The sequence below is a fragment of the Phoca vitulina genome, unplaced genomic scaffold, assembly GCF_004348235.1.
Source record: "Phoca vitulina isolate PV1807 unplaced genomic scaffold, GSC_HSeal_1.0 scaffold2, whole genome shotgun sequence".
Taxonomy (NCBI): domain Eukaryota; kingdom Metazoa; phylum Chordata; class Mammalia; order Carnivora; family Phocidae; genus Phoca; species Phoca vitulina.
Genome location: NW_022589705.1, coordinates 93,287,101 through 93,306,942, shown reverse-complemented (window position 1 = coordinate 93,306,942; position 19,842 = coordinate 93,287,101). Strand labels below are relative to the sequence as shown.

At 56.5% G+C, this 19,842-nt stretch overlaps 1 protein-coding gene across 1 annotated transcript in view; it reads left to right on the top strand.

Moving 5' to 3' along the window:
• PEX14 (peroxisomal biogenesis factor 14) overlaps nucleotides 1–16,968 on the top strand; it is a 135,248-nt gene extending 118,280 nt beyond the window's left edge. The window contains exons 5-9 of the mRNA XM_032393785.1: nucleotides 5,538–5,629; nucleotides 8,571–8,673; nucleotides 9,854–9,951; nucleotides 13,735–13,826; nucleotides 15,662–16,968. Coding sequence (XP_032249676.1) covers nucleotides 5,538–5,629; nucleotides 8,571–8,673; nucleotides 9,854–9,951; nucleotides 13,735–13,826; nucleotides 15,662–16,109 — 833 coding nt within the window. The 3' untranslated portion in view covers nucleotides 16,110–16,968. The remainder of the gene's footprint in view (nucleotides 1–5,537; nucleotides 5,630–8,570; nucleotides 8,674–9,853; nucleotides 9,952–13,734; nucleotides 13,827–15,661) is intronic.
• The last annotated feature ends 2,874 nt before the right edge of the window (nucleotides 16,969–19,842 follow it).

Sequence of the window (19,842 nt, the reverse complement as noted above, 5' to 3'; positions counted from 1 at the left end):
CTCGGACTATCTCAGCAGGATGGTTCTGTGACGTTTCCAGCTCTGTACTGTTGATGACCCTTTACTGGATTGTGGATTGTGGGATTTCCACGGTATCAGTGAGTCGAGGTTCATGACTGGTGACTTCAAGTTCAACATTGCTGTGTTGTGTGTGGGATTCCCAGCCCCACACGTGTTATTTGACGTTTGTTCTCGCCTGCTAGGTGAGAATTTCTTGGTCAATGGAGGTTTGACTAAAGGAATGGAGTCAAGTTGGTTTAGTTTTGTTCACGGAATGGTTAAGGAGTCACAGGGATGCATCTCTCCTGCCCCTGACAGGGCCACCGTATGCTTTGGATTCGCCTTTGGGCAGGAGGACCTCCGTGGAGACTGTCCGAGCTCAGGCTAATTGACAGAGTCCTTCGGGAGGTGAAAGAGGGCTTTGAGTTTCGAAGAGCCCTGTGCTCTTCTCCCTGCAGTGATTTGTCCTCAGACCTCGTTGCTGCCTGAGGCGGCGGGGCAGTGCCAGCATGCTGGGCTGTGCGGGGGGACACCTGCTGCCACGCCAGTGATGGGGTCTTGGTAAAGTTCTGGGCCATTCAGCTCGTTAGCTGGTCGGGCATGTTGGGGAAGTGCTGTGGACCATTTGAATCTGAGTGACAGTAAACAGATCATTGTTCCTCCGTTCTTCCAACGTAGAAAAGCTCTGCCGCCTTCAGTCAAGTGGCCTGTGCTTGATGAGAAGAGAAAAACGTCCTTGGGAGCCATTGTGTTGGTGGTGTGGAACCAGGATCTCTGATCTCAGGCTTCGTGTCTGCTTTGTACGCCGGCAGGCATCTGCTTCCAGACTGGAGGCTCTGAGCTTTTAAAAAGCTCATTCATTCCACTCCCTTTTCTTCCGAGTGAGAGCAGAAAAGTGACTGACCCCATTTTCTGCCCTTGCCTGTAGAATTCTGGACCTTCGGGGAGTGTGGGGACCCGGTGCCCTGCTCTCCATGCCCTCGTGGGGGTCTGCACTGGCTTTGGGGTAGATTGGGCTTAGGGTGGGCGGCAGAGAGGACTCCACGTGGCCATGGCTGGGGCTTTGAGCCTGTTTGGGATCACGCCGAGTGCTTTCTCAGTAGCCCTGGTCTGTTACCCTTTGAAAGGCGTGCGGTGGGTCAGAGTTCCCTCCATCTTAGTTTCTCTCTTTTTTCATTTTGCCACAAGACAGAATTGTATCACACATCTCCAAAACGAGTAAAATGGCATTTCAGCTTCTTGTCTTTATAGACTCTCTGAACTTTAGGAAAGATCATTCTGGTCCCTTTTCATTAATAATGAAAACCAAGGGGCAATAAAATGTTCTTAACGCGAGCATGTCAGGAACGAGTCGCGGTGCGGGGGCTGCAGGGTGCGGCCGGCAGGGAGCCACAGGTGTTGCTTGGTGCTTGAGAGGTCAGAGCTCTGGAAAGGCGGCTGCAGCTGTCGCGGGGGTTCTGGTTCGTGGACCCTTGAACTGTCAGCACCTGTTCAGCCTTCCGGCTCCAGTGCCCAGAATGAGAGGCTACGCTTCTCAAGACAGCATACGTTTGCAGGAAAGAAAGAGCCAGGCAAACTTTGGGTTCTGGTCCAGTTCCTTGCCCAGGTGCAGCTGTTCTTGCAAGGTACTGAGTGGGGATTTGAGAAGTCAGTGGTGAATACGGTATTCTGGACATGTGCCTATCTTGAAGGTGCTCTCTCTGAGGACTTTGACAGCGCAGATGGATGCTCTGGGTGTGGACGAAAGCCCTCCTGACCAGTGACTCTCTTGAAGAGTGATAAGGTGACTCTGTCTCCACTTTTCTTCCTAAAAATGAGCTTGTGCTGGATGTTGGATGTTGCATGCAGGCACTCAGAGCAGAGTGGGCTTGGAATGAGACAAATGAGAAGGTTGCCTGGAACTCAGAGCCTCCTGGCTCCTCCAGGCCAGGGTGAAAGGTCCATCTATGTCAGTGGTCTCAGAGCTTTTGATTTAATGAGCTGCAGCTGCTTAGCCACGTAGACGCCTGTTGGACGGGGATGTTCACTACGGCAGAGCAGCAGGACTCCTTTCTTTCTTTTTAATTGAGGGAACAGGGGGAGGGCCAGAGGGGGAGGGACAGAGAGAATCCCAAGCAGGCTCCATCCCCAGCACGGAGCCCAACACAGGGCTCCATCCCAGGACCCTGAGATCGTGACCTGAGCTGAAATCAAGAGTCGGCCGCTTAACTGACTGAGCCACCCAGGTGCCCCAGCGGAGCTCCATTCTAGAGACAGCTTCTGTGACCCTGAGTGTCACTGCACAACCGTGGGAGGAAGTGGGGATGACCCCAGAGCCCATGTGAGAGTAGACAGATACGTTTATATAAACATGGGTATGCTACATGTCAGGAGACACCATAAGCAGAGTCAAAAGAAAAATATACTGGGAAGGATTTTTGCAATTTTCTAAAAAGATTTTATCGATTTATTTGAGAGAGCACCCATGCACAAGCAGGGCGAGTGGCAGAGGGAGAAGCAGGCTTCCTGCTGAGCAAGGAGCCCGATGCGGGGCTCCATCCCAGGACCCTGAGATCATGACCTGAGCCAAAGGCAGACGCTTCACCGACTGAGCCACCCAGGCATTCCAGATTTTTGCAACTTCTGTCATGGAGGGCTCATTTTCCAGGCTCCTCCATCACTGTCACCTCTGCCTCCTGAAAGCCGCATTCAGCTGTATAAGAAATTTCTATAAATTGATGAGGAAATTAATAAAGAAATTGAATAGGAGAGTAGGGATCATATGCAATACACCAAAAAGGACACGCAGTGCAGAGATGCTCAGTCCTCACTCACAGTAAGATTCATGCAAATGAAAACGGGCGTGAAGTAGTCCTTTCTGCTTTCGTATGGGCAGCAATGCGGGTGTGATGAGCGCGCGGTGTTGGTGGCTCTGAGCAAATAGGCACTCTGGGATGGGGCTGGTGGGAGCAGCCTGGTTCAGCTCCCGTGGAGGACTATTTGAAAATATCTTTCTGAATTGCAAATTGCATGTACCTCTAACCCAGGCTCCTAGGAGTTCACGTGTACAAGTATCCTCCCACGTATGTATGAGATGACATGTGTACACGGCCCTTGGGGGCAGCACTGTGTGAAATGGTAAGAGGCCGGAAATCAGTGGGGAATGGCTTAAATGGAATATTACGCAGCTATGGGGGAAAAAAGCAGGATGAGAAGTAGGGTGTACAAGAAGAAAAATAATACATATCTGTGTTGCCTTACATGTGCATAAAAAGTCTCGGGCCGGACAGACGGGAAGCTGTTCACAGTGGCTCTGGGTGGTGGAGGGAGCCTGTTGGCAGTAGACTGATGACAGATGCTATGTGCTGTTCAGACCATATGCATCTATGAGCCGCTCAAAAGCTGTAAAACAAAAAGGGGAGTTGAGGGCTGAGGGAGAGGCCACCTGTTGATTACAGTTGTGCACGAGACTCCAGGGCTGGGCCACGTTGGGAAACTGGTTTGGGATCCACAGGCCATGCCGGCAGTGAGGGGAGGCGGGCAAGGAGAGGCTCCTGCATCACTGTCACATCTGCCTCCTGAAAGCCAATTTGGCAGCTCGGGTAGGAGGGAGCGTCTCCCTCGCCCCCTTGGAGGTCTTTGCCCCTTGGATCCCCCTGGTGACCTGTGTGTCAGCAGGCCCTCCTCACCGAGTGCCCACATCCTGCCACTGAGCCTGGAGAAGGTCCCTCTCCTGCTCTCTTTTGTCAGGAGATGCCAGGCTATGATGAGTACCTGGAGAGCTTGCAGGTACGGGGAGAGGTGAAGGCTGAGACGCACAGTGTCTGTCCCCGCGGTTTGCATGGGGCCTTGCTCCGGGAGCTGTAGTGGTCTTTTCAAGAAGTTTGAGAATGCTGTTGTTCTTCCTTTTCTCTCGTGCGTGTCCAGACCCCAGCTTCCTTGTCATAACAGCACGCCTCGGGTGGGTGCCTTCTGGATAACTTGCCGTGGGCACTGTGGTCTGATTCTGCAGACCCGATTAGTGTCCCGCACCACTGATCATTCTGGAAATGGTGTGCCGTGCCTTCCATGGCAGATCCCTTGAGAGGAGGCAGAGCGTCAGAGAAGATTATGGACATGCAAGCACTTTGTAAACAGTCTTTGGGAAAGATCACAAGGTAGAACACTCCGCTCTCCTCCTGTGGGATTGGAATTCCATTCAGGAGTCGGGGGGAGCTCCTGAAATGGTGTTCTAGAGCACTGGGCCAGGGTCCTATTCCTGCAGGAGGACTGGCTGCCCATGTCTGGTCCCCGCCCAACAGCAGCACGGGTTCTTCTGAGCCTCCTGTCCTCTCCCAGTCCGTCTTACCCCCTGGCAGGAGCCTCCTCCTGCCTCGCCTCCCTCCCGCCTGTATCTTGCCCTCGAGGGTACCCGATGTTGTTCTCCCAGAATATAGGGCTGACTGGGTCACTCCCGGATTCAGAGCCTTCAGTGACCCTACTGCTTTGTGACACGATGATCGGGTGGCCTGGCCACACTCTCCACCTGGCCGCTGTGTGTCCCAGCTCTTTCCCCCCACTCTACCCTCCACCACTCCCACTTGATTGGCCCCTCTCTGTTCTTGCCAGTCTCCCCTCTTGGGTAGGCCCAGTTGCTCAGTCGGGCCACAGTGGCCACCTTCTCTCCTTAAGCACAAGTCAGCCCCTGCCTTGGTACTTGCTCGTCCCCTGCCTGGAGCTCTGTCCCTGGGACCCCACATGTTTCAGTGTCTGCCTCCTCCAAGGCCCTGCTGACCCCTGGCTCTCCTCCCTGGCCCTTCCCACCTCACACTGCCCCGTTGGGCCTTCTTTTTGTTGTTGTTTAAAGATTTTATTTATTTAAATAGTCTCTCTGCCCAATGTGGGGCTCGAACTCAGGACCCTGAGATCAAGAGTCGTATGCTCCACCGACTGAGCCCGGCCAGGCACCCCACCCCATTGGGCCTTCTTGATCACTCTCTGGAGTTAACTTGTTCAGTCATTTGTAAGCTATCTGCTGCATGGTTCAGGATGAGAGCAGGCCAGGGCACCGGGGTCTCGTCACCCCACGCCCCTGGGCCTGCCACACTGCCCAGCACACAGTTGATGCTTCATGAAGTCTTGAATACACGGACGATGCAGTCTCCTCCTCTCCCCTCCCCTGGTTCTGAGGTGGCTCTTAGCTCATCCCTATCTGTAATACGGCGTGGGGACGTGTATTTATGTACACTTGAGTGTGTTTGTGTCAGCCTCACAGGACCCTTTGTTCCCTGAGAGTGGAGTCCCTGTGCTAGGTCTGCAGATCACCTCTGCCACCTGACTGCCACCCTGGGACTTGGCTCACGGCTACCCACCTCCACACAGCAGGTGTGTAGCGGAGGCGGGTCGTTCCGAGAGCCCGGACAGAAGAGACACAGCCATGCCACTGTTCTCACTGTCACATGCTGTCTCCTGCAACTGTGTGTCGCAGTTGCCGATCCTTCGAGATTAAGAGGCAGTACACATGCTCTCCCCTCCCGGGGAGGATGTGTGTGCTTCTCCTGACGCACCTTTTCTCCCAGCCTCAGGCCCTGTGGGGTCCCGATGGAGAGACTACGGTGCCTTGGCTGTCATCACGGCAGGCATCGCGTTCGGCTTTCACCAGCTCTACAAGGTACGTCCGCCCTTCCTTGTGCCCCCCACGCCGGCATTCAGCCCCGTTCCAAGGTTGATCTGTGTCGAGGCAGCCAGCCCTGGAGTGCGATGGCAGGAGAGGGGCTGCGTGCGGAGGCAGAGTGTACGGATGAGCACGTTTTCTGCGGGGGGCGTCTGGTTCAGTCTCTGTCCTGCCCCCACCTGGATGGGTGCCCTGGGCAACTTCAGACCCTGCTCATCTGCTGCACTGGGCATTGCTCCTCAGAGTCCCTGCTGCGCAGGGTGACCATGGGGCCCGTCCATCAACAGGCCGTGTCGGGTACTTAGAACAGTGCCCGGCATATGCTGAGTAGTTGGGACATTTTTGAGAAACAGAATGACAAGGTGGTTGAGAGCAGGGACACTGTAGCCCAGCTGCTGTGTTGCATCCCAGCTTTGCCACTTAGCAGGAGCTCAGTGGTCTCATCTGTAAAATGGGGACGATAGTACCTACCTCACGAGGCTGTTGTGAGGCTCCTTTGGAAAGTGCTATGTGCCCGGCACTCAGGAAGCACTCTGTGCTATTATTCTACTTGAGTATTTGAAACCGGCTTTGAGAATCTCAGGATCATTTTATTTACGGGCTCTGTTTTTGTTTCCTACATATTGTGTTGGCATCCCTGTAAATCTAGGATTTTTTCCCCAAACTTCATAGTCAACCCTCAGGATCCCAGATTTGGTTGCTTCCAGCAGAATTGCAGGCATGAAATGAGCACGTACTTCCTTGACACCAAATACTAACCGGATACGAACTACCAGATACTAACTTTGACGTGAAGGAAGCGAGTCTTTTCTGGAAGATGCAGAGCCAGGGTAGGTCCCGGAGACAAAAGACAAAACAGTGGTCAGAGGACTTACTCTCTGCTGGTCCTGGAGAGAAGGCCTCTTTCCTCCTGATGTCACCTGCAACGAATACCCAGACTCACTGTTGTAACTTTCAGCACGTGAAACATGTTTAAACACTGTGCTCTGGGATTCTTAATTTTTGACTTCATGCAAAAGCTAGTGACAGAGTTGCAGCAGAGTATAATTTTTTCAGAGGAATGTCTATTCTTGGAATTGGAAATTTCCATGTCAGAAATCCAGAAGCAAAATGTTCTAGGTCCTGGGACTTCTCCCCCTGACCTGATGCCCTTCCCTTACCCTGTGTGCTGAAAGCCTATTTCCAGTTGCTAACTGTGTCCATTCACCAAGAAGAATAAAATGCTAAGACAGAATTCTCAGAATAACATCCCAGCTCTACTAAGCGGTACCTAATCATCACGTGGCCCCCCTCGGACGGCCTGTGGTCTGCTGGAAGTGGGCCTAGTTCCTGTTGGAGCAAAGCAGAGGTATCATTAACTTTTCCCACCAAGCTCTGATCTTTACTCTTGGCCTTAAAAAATAAGAGACACCGAAAGATCAGTGGCAATGGTGATGAGAATTTTTTTGTTTAGTTTCTTTAAATTAAAAAAAAAAAAAAAGCGGTAAGAACCATCACCTTGTTTTATAAATATGTAATGATTTAGGCTCGGGGGAGTGTATGTGCTCCTTCCTTTGGCTTTTTTGATCTCAGAAGTTTTCGTTTGTTACATGTGTGAGAATCCCTTGACTTTTATACTCAGGAAACTTTCAACCTGGAAGGTAAGGCTAAACATTTGATGAGTTTCGGCTCAGTTGTGGGTAATAACTCACACAGTGGTTGAAAAGCTTTTTGCAAAATAGAAAATGCTTCTGTGTCTTTGCTAAATAATGATCTTCACTCCGGAGTCACTCATGAAGTGAGTTCTGCGAGAGACCTCCTCCTCCTTCCCCGGTACAGAACCCTTAATGGAGAAGCTGCTGCTGTCTCTTTTCCGGAACATCTGGGTCCCAAATGGAGTAGGAAGCCACGTGCTTTGGTCCCACCTGCCAGTTACCACACCTGCCGGCCTGTGCTGCCTCCAGGGCCCCCCGCCCCCATTAAAGCCTGGAGACTGGGCTCACGCTTCTCAAACAAGAGTTTCTGGAGTGCAGTGCCCGTGTTCTGTCACCCAGCCCTCCCAGCGGCCGCCCTGCTGCCCACCTTGCACCCCTTCCCACCTCAAAGCAGGCAGCCAGTTATCAGCTATGCCCCACTTGCCTTCTTCCTGCATGTTCCAAGACCCTCCTCTTCCCCTGGGCTTTGCGAATTCTGGGCCGCCTTGTTTGGTTGCCCTGCGGCGTCTACTTCCTTCTCCCCAGGGTCAGTTTCTTCAGGTTCTGCCCCTTCCTCTCCCTTCTGCCCTTGTGTCTGGGGGAATTTGACTGCATTTGATTGACTCTTACCCGAAGGACGCTAGTTCTGAGGATTCAAGGCTTAGTTTAGGAAAAAAACTTGAGGTGTGACCTCTTTCAATGGCCTCGGAATGCTGTGTATTATTCCCTAGTAAAAGGACCAAAGGCCCAGACATGTGCTGTAGATTTTCATCTAGTTTCTCGAATAATTTTTTTGTTTATTTTATTTTATGCATTTGTCTCTGAATGGTGATTCATTCACGTGGATCAAAATGTTTAAAGGATCAGAAAAGCGTACAGTCAAAAGCGTCCCTGCCGCTCCTCCCTGGAGGCCACCAGTAGGATCACTGTCTTGCATCACCTTCTACATTTTTATCTTACAACTTTCAAAGCAGAGTTTTAAATATTTTTTGTTACGGAAATATACGTAGCATCATTGAGATAATTAAATAAAAGAACCAAAAATAGACCGAATTGACTTTAACTTGTCCCTACTTCCTGGTCCTTGTCCTTATGCAGAATCTTAATCAGCCTTGTAACTTTCAAGTATCTCATTGACGGTGTTTGCGTCGGGTTTCCGAAACCCGGAGGTGACAGAGAGAAAGTGGGTGGGCAGAATTTGAGAGGTGGCTGGAGAATGACCCCAAGTGTGTGCCCTCTGCTGACGCCCACCCTGCTCCTTGTAGAGATACCTGCTCCCCCTCGTCATGGGTGGCCGAGAGGACAGGAAGCACCTGCAGAGTATGGAGGCGAGTCTCTCGGAGCTGAGTGGCAGTGTGGCACAGACAGGTAAAGATTAATGACTCCATCAAGTCGCCCCTTCGAGCCTTCGCCAGCAGCCCCTTCTCTGCCCCGCCCCTCCCCCTCCGTCTCCACTTTATGTGGTGACTTCATTTATCTGCTCTGAGAATCTGTTCACATTTGCAAATGAAGCCGCCGTCATTTCGGTTTAATTTGAAATTGCTTGTTTACTGTCGGCGCGGCCTCAATTAATTATGTTTTTACGGAAAGGCTCCCAACCTCAGAATATTAATAAGGGGAATAAAATGACAGCCTTTCTAAGGGCTGTAAAGTTCATTTTTAATTTCTGCTTCTGTGAGGTTTTCAGGGGGGTTTTCAGCGATTTTTTTCCCCCTTCCCTCTAAGAATCCAACACAGGGTCAAGAAAGGCTGTAATTACTGCGGCTCCGGGGACCCCAGCCACCTCCTCTGTCATCGACTCCACGGGGCTGGCGTTCATTACCTGGTGCCCCAACGATGGCCCAGATTAGCTGGGACCTGTCGCACCAGAGGTGGCTTTTCCTCTTTATAAACTTGTTTACTAGACAGAGGCTCTGAATCTAAAAACTCAGGCAAGCGCCGGAGCCGCTGTCCCAGGCAGGAGTCTGTCCCCCCGGGGTGCGTTTGCAGAGCCCCCAGAAAGGCTGTGGTGCGTCTGCCCGCGGGGAGGCTGACGCTGGGGCCCATGGCTCCCACGCGGTCCTGTGACACCGTGACCCGGGGGCATGCCGGCATCGTCGGGATTGGGTGTGGAGGGCAGGGAAGAGCGGCCGGAGAGCAGGATTTGGAGTCTCGAACCGCTCCCGGCATCGCGGGCCTGAGATGCGTTTCTGCCAGCGTGGGAGAGTCCGCGAGTTCCCACGAGGTGAGGGGCTGAGATGAGGGGCAGAGACAGTACCAGAGTCGGAAGAGCCGAGCACATCATAAGCACGTGTAATTGGAGGGGAGAGGGTTCGGACGGATATACTGTTGACCACGGACAAGTGCACAATGGAAAGATGGAGTGGGAATGCTAGAGGTTAGATACGGTGCAGGTAGATGGCCCAGAGCGCAGATAAATTACATGCGTTGCGGGGTGGGGGTGGGGGGGTGTCTGCAGACCAGTGAGATGCGGCAGCTCTAGGTGTGTGGACAGAGAGGGGAAGAATCCGTATCATTTAACAGAGATGCGACTGCTTTCTCCTCCCAGTGACTCAGTTACAGATGACTTTAGCCTCCATCCAGGAGCTGCTGATTCAGCAGCAGCAGAAGGTCCAGGAGCTCGCTCACGAACTGGCTGCAGCCAAGGTACTTGTTCCTGACCCTCTCCAGATCCAGGTCTGCCCTGCTCCGGGCTCCGCTCGGGGCCTTTGTGCCCAGTTCACTGTGTTCCATGGGGGCCGACTCTGTCTTTTCTCGTGCCCGTTACACAGCAGGGGCCCACACGCCCTCTGCAGAGAGAGGAGGGAGTCACTGTCTCTCCATGCCCCCTCCTAGCAGGGGGAGGAGAAGCAGCTCTTCGCCTGTGGCCCTCCCTTGTCAGCACACACCCAGCTCTGGACGTGGTTGGGGTAGACACAGGATGGTCTCCCTGAGCATGTTAGGTCACAGGTCACAGCGTGGCCAAGAGCGAGTCCAGGGGACAGGGAGGTAGGGGGAGGGTGCCAAGACGCCGGGTGAAGTCGGCTACAGTGGGCAGAGTCTCTACACCCAGCTTTTGGGAAGTCAGGTGACCCCTGAAGGAGCAGTTTCCTTGCCTCACTTCCCACATCTGAGCAGTCTTGGCGATATGAGATCCTAGGATCAGACCGCCTGGGTCGCAGTCCCAGCGAGCTGTGTGAGCACAGGCAGGTTTCTTAACCTCCCTGAGTCTGTTTCCTCATCTGTAAAATGAAGCTGTAACGGCACCTCCTTTGTTGTCTGTACGTGCTTAGAACAGCGCCTGGCTCCTGTCGGCTCCCAGCACGGCAGGCTGCTGGCTTGGGGCTGTGGGTGCGGGACAGGGTCATTCCCGGGCACTGTCTTGGACAGACCCAGCCCAGGAGATACTGGTCCACCAGTGACTCCAGGACGTCCGCTGTGCTCCCCACTCCATCCCCTGCTGCTTTCTCGTTGCTTCCACACAGCCCGCTCAGTCAAGGAACCTCCTCTGAGTGGCTCTCCCAGGAGAAGCCCCACCTGGTGCAGAACCCGATGGGAGCCGGCGCTCAGATCTTTTACATTCGCAAAACCAAGTGAAACAGGAATCTTTGCATTTCCGATGGAATCTGGGGTGCCTCTTGTGAAGAGGGTCCCCAAGAATCCCCTTCTTGGATACCCCACTTCCTCCTCAGATGGCTGTGGTTCCCTGTGGCCACCTCTGGCCGCGGTACGTGCTCCCTGTGGGCGGGCAGCCCGTAAAGCAGCCGGGGAGGCCGGGTTACGGCCCCCACCCTGCTCTCCTCTATTATCTTTGGGAGCGGTGGCCTGCCAATGGCCAGAAGCCATTCCGGAAATTGGAAAACTGTTTGCAGACCTTAAGCATTAAGATTAAGACCACATGTTGCATTTTAAGAGGGGAGGGGGCCCGAGATTGTGCTTGGCGGCTGAGAGCCGTCTCTGTGTTTCTAGTGCTTGCTTCCCTGATGGTCCCCCCCCACCGCCCGCGTCCCCGGCCCCCTTTCATCCTCTCCTGTACTGAAGCAGGGCTCACTGGTGTGGTGTCTAAACCCAAATGCGTGAAGACTTTGGTTACCCCATAAACCAGCGACTCAGAGCTGTGTTTTCTCAGCTGTAATGTAAGTTTTTATATCTGGCTTCCAAACTCCTACTGCAGCCCTGTAAAAAATTAAAAAGAAGAGCGTTAAGTAATTAAAAAACCTACATAAAACTGAAGGCTGAGAGTTTTCTACAACTGTTTTTTAAAGAGACTGGCTAAAAAGCCCCAGATGTCAGATTTTATTTCTAAATCCTGGCATCTGGCACCATATGCGTTTGGAAATTTGAGTCCTTTGTAGGCCGGTGAGTGGAAATTGCTCCCTTGTTAATGGGCTGCTATGGCTTTCAAGGTCTCCGAGAAGCCAGAACGGTGGCTCCTGGATCTGCGCTGTCTGGTGGTCTGGCGTGAGGACCCTGAGGGGATGTGTGTGCGGGTGGCTGGTGTTTGCAGGGGGGTTGTGTGCGCTCCCTCCAAGACCTCCAGCCCTCTGCAGGGCTTCTCCCTGTAGAGGAGTGCTCACCTGAGTGGGGCCCTCACCCCAGGTCAGAGATCCCCGCCAGCCTGGTGGGAACATCCGAGGCCCCTCCCCTCTGCCAGCCTGGGCCTCCCCATGTTCTCCTGAACTTACGGTTCCGGTTTTCTGGGTCAGGCCAGGGTAGGGGTGTTAAGGAAGCTGGGGCCTTGCACGACTAATCCGCGTACTTGAAGCCACCTGGAGGTGGCCTCCAGCCTGGTGGATGCGGGCCCATACACCTGGGCCCATCACACCTGGAATTGGCCCATAAACACTTCACAGACCGCTTGGCCACCAGCAACTACCATTTGGGGGACCACCGTTTGGACTTTGCTCTTCTCCGTCTATCCCAACAAGATTTGCCAAAGAAAGGTGTAGTTCTCTGAGGTTTATTTGGAAAATGGTCAAGGATGGCGTCTGTCCTAGGGGTTGTGGCAGTTTCTCCGTGGTCCCTCTTCAGGGAAAGAATTGGCGTTAAGTCCTCAGACGGCTTCTTGCTCTCTGCTGAGCCTTCAGAATCCTCCCAAAGCAGTGGCTGCGGAAGGATGGTGCGGCCCGCACGTTGCTGCAGCTTTGCAGATAGCCAGGTGCAGCCTGGGGGGCTGACCTTGCTGCGGGGGGAGCCGGGGGCTGCCCAGCGGTGTGGGAAGGTGCTCCTGGGGCGAAGCCTGCCCTCTGGGCCTGCTTGCCACTGGAGCTGGGGGCCGGGCCGGGCAGGTGCTCAGCGGCCTCCCCGGCCCCCCAGCACAGGCACACCTTGGAGATACTGCGGGTCTGGTCCTAGGTCACCACAGGAAAGGCAGTATCACCGTAAAGGGAGTCAGGTTACTTTTCTGGCTTCCCAGTGTGGACGAGAGTTCTGTTTACACTATACTTCAGCCTGTTAAGGGTGTAATAGTATTATGCCAAAAAAATGTGCATACCTTAATTTAAAAATACTTGATTGCTAAAAATTGCTGACGATCATTTGAGCTTTCAGTGAGTCCTAGTCACTGATCATAGATCACTATAACAAATATAATAATAATGAAAAAGTTTGAAATATTGTGAGAATTGCCGAAACGTGACACAGACACTCAAAGCGAGCAAGTGGTCTTGGGAAATGGCGCCGACAGACTTGCTCAACGCAGGGTTGCCCACAAACCTTCACTTTGTAAAAAAAAGCACAGTACCTGCGAAGTAGGGAAACGAGGTAGGCCTGTCCAGTGTGGTTGTGGCGGCTGCCGGCCTCCACCCCGGGGTTCCCGCCTGTGTGTGGTGGGATTGTCTCTGCAGGGAGAGGGATCTGCTGGAGCAGTTGACGTGGAGATGGAATTCACTTAGTTTATTAGTTTAGTTTTAATGGGACATTTCAAACACAGGCGGAGACAGAGGGCCACAGAGCGGATGGCTTGCTTCCAGCACACCGCTGCGCATGGTCTCGGCCCCCCAGCCCGCACCCCCAGCTCTCGTGGTGGCACATGCCAGACGGTGGATCATTTGCTACTGCAGACACTTGAGTTTGCATCTCTTGAAGGATAAGGGCTCTTGTGTTGCCGTTATTTTACATAGTCGGAATACCGTTATTATATACCTGAATACATGTCACGATTGCTTAATATCGTCCGATGTCCAAACAGAGTTGTGGGCATGTTTGTTTTGAGGGTGCCATCATTGAAGCAGAAAGACCCGGGTAGGCAGACCCCTGAACGGGCAGTGGCAGAACCTTCCCAGGGGGTCTCTAGGCTGGCACCCAGGACCTAGCAGGACCTGGGTGCCACACTCGCACCCTGGGTCCTCTGGAGCCGGCAGCCCCTCCTGCCACCCTGGCCGTCTGAGCTCCATGGGGCAGGAGGGAGGTGCCTCTCTGATCCTCCTTCTCCCGTGTTTTGACTTTCAGGCCACCACATCTACCAATTGGATCCTGGAGTCTCAGAATATCAATGAACTCAAGTCGGAAATTAACTCCTTGAAGGGGCTGCTTTTAAACCGGTAGGAGGGGAGAAGGCGTGGCTGTGGCCCCCAGCCCGGGACCGTGGAGCCCGAGCTCCTGGGGCCTGGCCAGCGGTCATGGGCGGGGCGCATCTCCCTGAGAGGCCCCTGTCCGTCCAGCCCCTGGTGGAGCTGGGCGACTCAGGCATTGAGTTTGGGAGTCGTTGGAGCTTCTGCCTTCCCTCCCCGGGAGGCCCCCTCCCTCTCCACTCCAGGGGGGGGACAGTCCGCAGTGCCCCCAAGTTCTCAAGTACAGCAGTTCCTCAGCCCTGTCGGATAGCTGGAGCCACAACACAGGACTTTGAACAAAGGAGAACATCCCCATCCTGAAAAGGACCTCCAGACAGGGACCTCCTCCTCCTCCTCCTCCGTCATGAGCCCCGACACTGGACCTCTCAGTGACAGCTTGGTCCCAGAGAAGTTCCTTGCAGAAGGCCAGGGAGTCCTTGGTTGGAAGGATTCTAGGTTCAAGGCAGGGGACAGGAGCAGTGGTCTCCTTTTGCTGTCCCTCTGTGGTGATAGCACCTTCCATGAACCCCCACACTGGAGGCTGTGTCCCAGTGCTGCCCTGAGTGGAGGGTGACCGACTTGTGTCCCCTCCGCCCTGGGATAGATACTGGGACGGTCACCTCACCTCAGGGCACTTCAGGTTGGCCTTGCCTGCATTCTCATTTCTCTGGGGCTTAGTGGGGGCTCCATGAGGCAGTCCAAAGGCACAAAGTGGCCCTTCACTTGCGGTCAAAGATTGGGGGCTGCAGGGGTCTTGTGGCCCCAACCAGGGGATCCAGTTCTCCAAGCCACCTACTTGTAGGCCATCTTGGAAGAAAAGAATGTGGCCCTAAGAGAGGTGTGTGTCATTAGGAGAAATCCTTTGTGTTTCTGAACCTCGGAGACAAGAGCCTTTGAGGTCAGAGGGACAGAGAGCGGGCATTTGGGTAACAGTGGAGCCAAGAAAAGTGCCAAGTGCATTTCTCGTTAGCATCCAGGCAGCCTTCGCTGTGCGCCCGCCTGCTGTGGGAGCCGAGGGGGAAGAGCTATCCTGGGACCAGCACTGGTGGACGGTGGGCCACCCAGGAGAGAGCAGGCCTTTGTCCTCTTGGCTCAGGCAGAGATGGGCCTGCATGTCCTAGACCATTGCCGAGCAGACCTGACCTCCCAGGTCCCTCATGGAATCGGCTTAGGTCCGGCTGGCTGCTGGCCCAGGGCTCAGGGCCCCGAGCAGGGAAACAGGAGTGGAGAAGTGACTTCCCTGTCGAGTGTTGAGCTCAGAGGTTTTCTAGCAAAGTGCACCAGTATTACCCTTCTGGTTGTGAGGTTTCTGACCCCACAGCCAGTGGCCAGGTCTTCCCCATTCTGCCCAGTCCGCGGATAAGGTAGATGGAGTTGAGGCCGCATGGCTTGGGTTCCCATTTCTCCGGCTCAGTCTCAGTGCCCTGCTGGCTCCCCGTCCTCACCACCCCCAGTCCCAGATGCGAAGGACCAGGAGAGAGCGGGCTTCCGTGTGTGGCAGCCCCTGGGGCCAGCGGGCCAGTACCTGCCAAGGCAGGCAGGCCCGGTCCGGGCAGGGAGGGCCCGGGAGGCGCCCTGAGTGGGGCAGGGCGCTCCACGGCCTCCCAGGGCTCCTCTGGCTTCCACCTCAGCTGCTCCAGCCGCCAACCGGCCAAGAGGCCTTGTACCTGGGAGGCAGGCAGGGAGGGAGGTGGTGGGGCGCTGAGCTCCATCCTGTCCCCCTGCTCAGCAGCCCTGGGGGAGCGCTTCGGATGGGGGAGTGTGGCTGTGCCGAGGGAGGGCCCCAGGGTACTGGGACCAACCCTGCTTCTTGTCCCCTCTGTCAGGAGGCAGTTCCCTCCGTCCCCCTCAGCCCCGAAGATCCCGTCTTGGCAGATCCCAGTCAAGTCCCCGTCGCCCTCCAGCCCCGCGGCTGCCAACCACCACAGCAGCAGTGACATCTCGCCCGTCAGCAACGAGTCCACGTCCTCCTCGCCCGTGAAGGAGGGCCACGGCCCCGAGGGCTCCACGGCCACCTACCACCTGCTGGGCCCCCAGGAGGAGGGCCAGGGGCTGGTGGACGTCAAGGGCCAGGTGAGGATGGAGGTGCAGGGCGAGGAGGAGAAGAGGGAGGACGAGGAGGACGAGGAGGACGAGGACGTGAGCCACGTGGACGAGGAAGGCTGCCTCGGGGTGCAGAGGGAGGACCGCCGGGGCGGGGACGGGCAGATCAACGAGCAGGTGGAGAAGCTGCGCCGGCCCGAGGGCGCCAGCAACGAGAACGAGCGGGACTAGGCCCCCCCCCCCCTCCCGGGGCTGGGCCTCCGCCAGCGGGTTGCCGGGGCCTGGCTCCTCCTCTGGCTCTGGGAGGGCGGCCTCGAGCCGGGTTGGGGCCAGAGCCGTGGCAGCCTCCGTGGGGCCTGAGCCCTGTGCGTGGGGTCACGTTTGTGTGTGGCCAGCCTCCCCTCGCCTGAACGCCAGCCCCAGCCCGCCTCTTCCTCAGCTCAGCCCCAGCCCGACGGGCCTGCGACCTTGTGCTCACGTCAGGCGGGGGGGTGGTGGCGTGTGCTCTGGACTCCAGTCCCCTTGAGCCCCGGCTCCCGGACAGAGGTCTTGTCCAGGGCGTGTCTGCTGAGCATCTTAGCTAACCTAACACCGTGCATGACAAGAGGTAGTTTAATTACCTGGCTCCTGATGCTCCGAGGAGGAAGGGCTGCATTGATGTGTCTGCTCTTCCGCCTCCCTCCTCCTGTCCTGCCATGGCTCCTTGACTTGCCCCGCAAGGGGCCGGGGGGCCGTCTTGTCATGTTTCCAGAAGCCACGGCCCCGTGCTCTTCTCTCTGGGCCGGGGCCTCCCAGGGCCTCCCAGCCAGGTCTCGTCCAGATGATGCCGCCCCCATGCGCTGTCCCAGCCCCACCGTGCCCTGTCGTCCTTCCAGACGAATGAAATCACACTGCACTTCTGCCGTCCTCGCTTGCTGCGTTGTGACTCAGCTAACCCCGTGGCGAGACGTGGTTCGGACTCCCACATAGGAGCCAGGGGTCAGGGCCTCCCTGTCTGCCCTTCCCACCCAGAAACACATGTTCATTTGTGTGATCAGGTCTAGGTTTCAGAATATAAGATACTACTGTATATAATTGTAATAAATACGAGTTGTCGCTATTTAATTCCTGCCTGTGGCTCTCTCTCTGCTGTAGTACCCTGTGCCCAGGTGCAGGGTTCCCCTAGGGCTGTGCCAGGTGCGCCCTGGGTGGGGGGGCCGGTTGGGGGGCCAGGCCCGGGCAGCCCTGCCCTTGGGCCCGAGGGGCAGCGGTCCCTTTCCCGAGGCGGGTTTCGTGAGCTGCTCACTGCGGGCTGGAGGGTTTGGTCCTCGGTGCCGAAGGGCGACATCCTGATGCAAAAGGGACCTCATGTTACTGTATATAGACCTGGTGTTGAGTGTGATGAGCTCTCCTTCCTTAAATGGATGAATGTGCTCCCAGGAGAGCGTGTGTCTCGCTCTGTCTTCCTCCCCCGTCTCCCGCTCTCCCTCCCTGTCTCCCGTTAACCTTCACACAGCATTCAGCTGCGCCCAGAAAAACAGCGCGACCCTCCTTCCGAGGAGCCCCCGCTCCCTCAAGCCCCTGTGCTGCGGCCAGGCGTGGGGACAGACGGCACGGCCACCTCCAGGTGCGTCGTGTAGCTACAGAGTGGGGACACAGTGCAGGGCGAGTGGCCAGGGGGCAGAGCCCCGCAGTGCACTGTGTCCCCCTGGGGGCGTGCGCGCCGCTGCCCGGCCTCGGGCCCGCCGGCAGCCCCGGGGAAGGAGGTGGCCGCGGATCGACGGGTGGGAGACTCGTTGCTGGGGCTGTTCTGTCGCAGAAAACATTTCTTCTGCCTAGGCCCCTTTTGGGGGCTCAGAGCCCAGTCCCCTCCCTGCTGCTGCAGACCCATTCCTGATTCCGTGGCCCAGGGCACCATGCAGGGGTCACGTGACAGTGACTCAACTCTTCCTGACCCTCCTGAGTGTCCAGCCCTCTGGCCGGCTCTCAGGTGTCACCTTTGATGCTCATAATCTCCTGTAACATCCCTGTGGACCCTTGTCCCCACCACGTGCTCCCTAGGGCCAAGCAGATCCCGCATTGCCCCCATCTCCTTGCTGCCCCCGAAGCAGCCAGGCTTCTCAGTCTGCGGGGGCTACCAGCCTGTCTGGGCCGAGGACTCCCCCCGCCCCGTGTCGGGGAGCCGGGTGGGCGGACCCGAGACAAATGAGCAGAGGGCTGGAGGCCTGGTCCCATCCCTCAGCCTCCGTGGGATGTGGCCGGAGACCCTGCTAGGCCACCACCTCTCCTCAGTGAATGGAAACCCCAGGTCCTCGGTGGGTGCTTTGGGGGTCCCCCCATTCAGCTCCTCAGCTTGGTGACCACTTGTCACCGTCTCTAACTTGGTCTCGAACTTTGCAGAGGTCCCTCCTGCAGTGGCCCCAGAGGGGGAGAGCAGAGGGCAGGGAGCCTGGGGCGGGGCTGGCCAGCGCTATTGGGGTGGGTGGTGGCCCCCCGAGACTGGGTGACCCGAGGCCTCACCATCCCCAGCCAGGGGCAGTGGGGTTCAGTGGGCCAGCGGGGCCCTGGGGCTCACATGCGGGAGATGGGGAAGGAAAACTGGACCTGGAGGCCTTTTGCCCTGCGGGTCCTGAGCTCCAATGTCAGCTTTTGAGGACAGAGAGTCTGGCGAGATTTCAGGGAGGAAAAAACCCCTCCCCAAAACGGCGTGAGTGCTGCCTAATAAAGGCAGCTGCTGGACGGAGGGAAAACAGCCCTTTGGAAAAAAAAAGCCTTTCATTAGAAAAATAATGCATTTCATCCAAATAAGGTAAAAATATTTGGAATGGGGCAGAAGTGAGCAGCAAGCAGCGCCCGTCAGGCCTTTCTGGAAGGGGGAAGATTATTAAACTCAATGACAATGTAGTTTTGTAAAGTGTCTTTTAAGAAAGAACCAGCCCCAGCTCCGGGAGGCTGCGGGGCCGCCCTCCTGGCCCCGAGGTCTCCCCAGCTGCCCCCCTGTGACTCCTGGGCTCCGACTCTGCTGTGGCCGAAGGCGCCCCCCCCCCACCCCAAGCCAGCCTGGCCTGGTGTTGGCGCTGCCCCAGGAGGCTGCTCCCCACCTGCCCGCCCAGCCTCCTGCGCTCTGCGCCGTGGCCTTGACCCCTGGGGCTGGGAAGGAGAGCTTTCTGGGGGCGGGAGGGGGCTGCTGAGTTTGAAGTGTTCGGGGTTTTTCATATTGTGAAGCACATCGAAGAGGTTTAAAAAGCCCGGTCAGTACAGAGAGGAATGGAGAGCACAGATCTCCTCTCCTGTCCGTCCGGGTTTGTGGCTGTGCTTGCAGCCCCCCGCCCCACCTTTATTTTACTAAAGACGGGAAGCTCCTCTTCACCCAGTGGTCCTGTGACTGGCTTGTCTCACTGAAAGTCATGTGGCTTTGGGGGCTCACACCAAATGGGAGTGGAGGGGTTCTCTAGAAGGTTCTTCTCCCACCCTTGCCCTCTGCCCAGCTGGAGGCACTGAGGTTGGCTCTTGGGTCTGGTCCCAGAACCTCCCTCTCTGGTGACTGCCCCAGCCCTGCCCCAACTCTACCCCTGCCCCAGCCCTGCCCCTGCCCTCCCTCTGCCTCAGCTCTACCCCTGCCCCAGCCCTGCCCCTGCCCTCCCTCTGCCCCAGCTCTACCCCTGTGCCAGCCCTCCCTCTGCCCCGGCCCTCCCTCTGCCCCAGCTCTACCCCTGCCCCAGCCCTCCCTCTGCCCCAGCCCCGCCCCTGCCCCAGCCCTCCCTCTGCCCCTGCCCTCCCTCTGCCCCAGCCCTCCCTCTGCCCCAGCTCTACCCCTGCCCCAGCCCTCCCTCTGCCCCAGCCCCGCCCCTGCCCCAGCCCTCCCTCTGCCCCTGCCCTCCCTCTGCCCCAGCCCTCCCTCTGCCCCAGCCCTCCCTCTGCCTCAGCCCCACCCCTGGCCCAGCCCTCCCTCTGCCCCTGCCCTCCCTCTGCCCTGCCCCAGCCA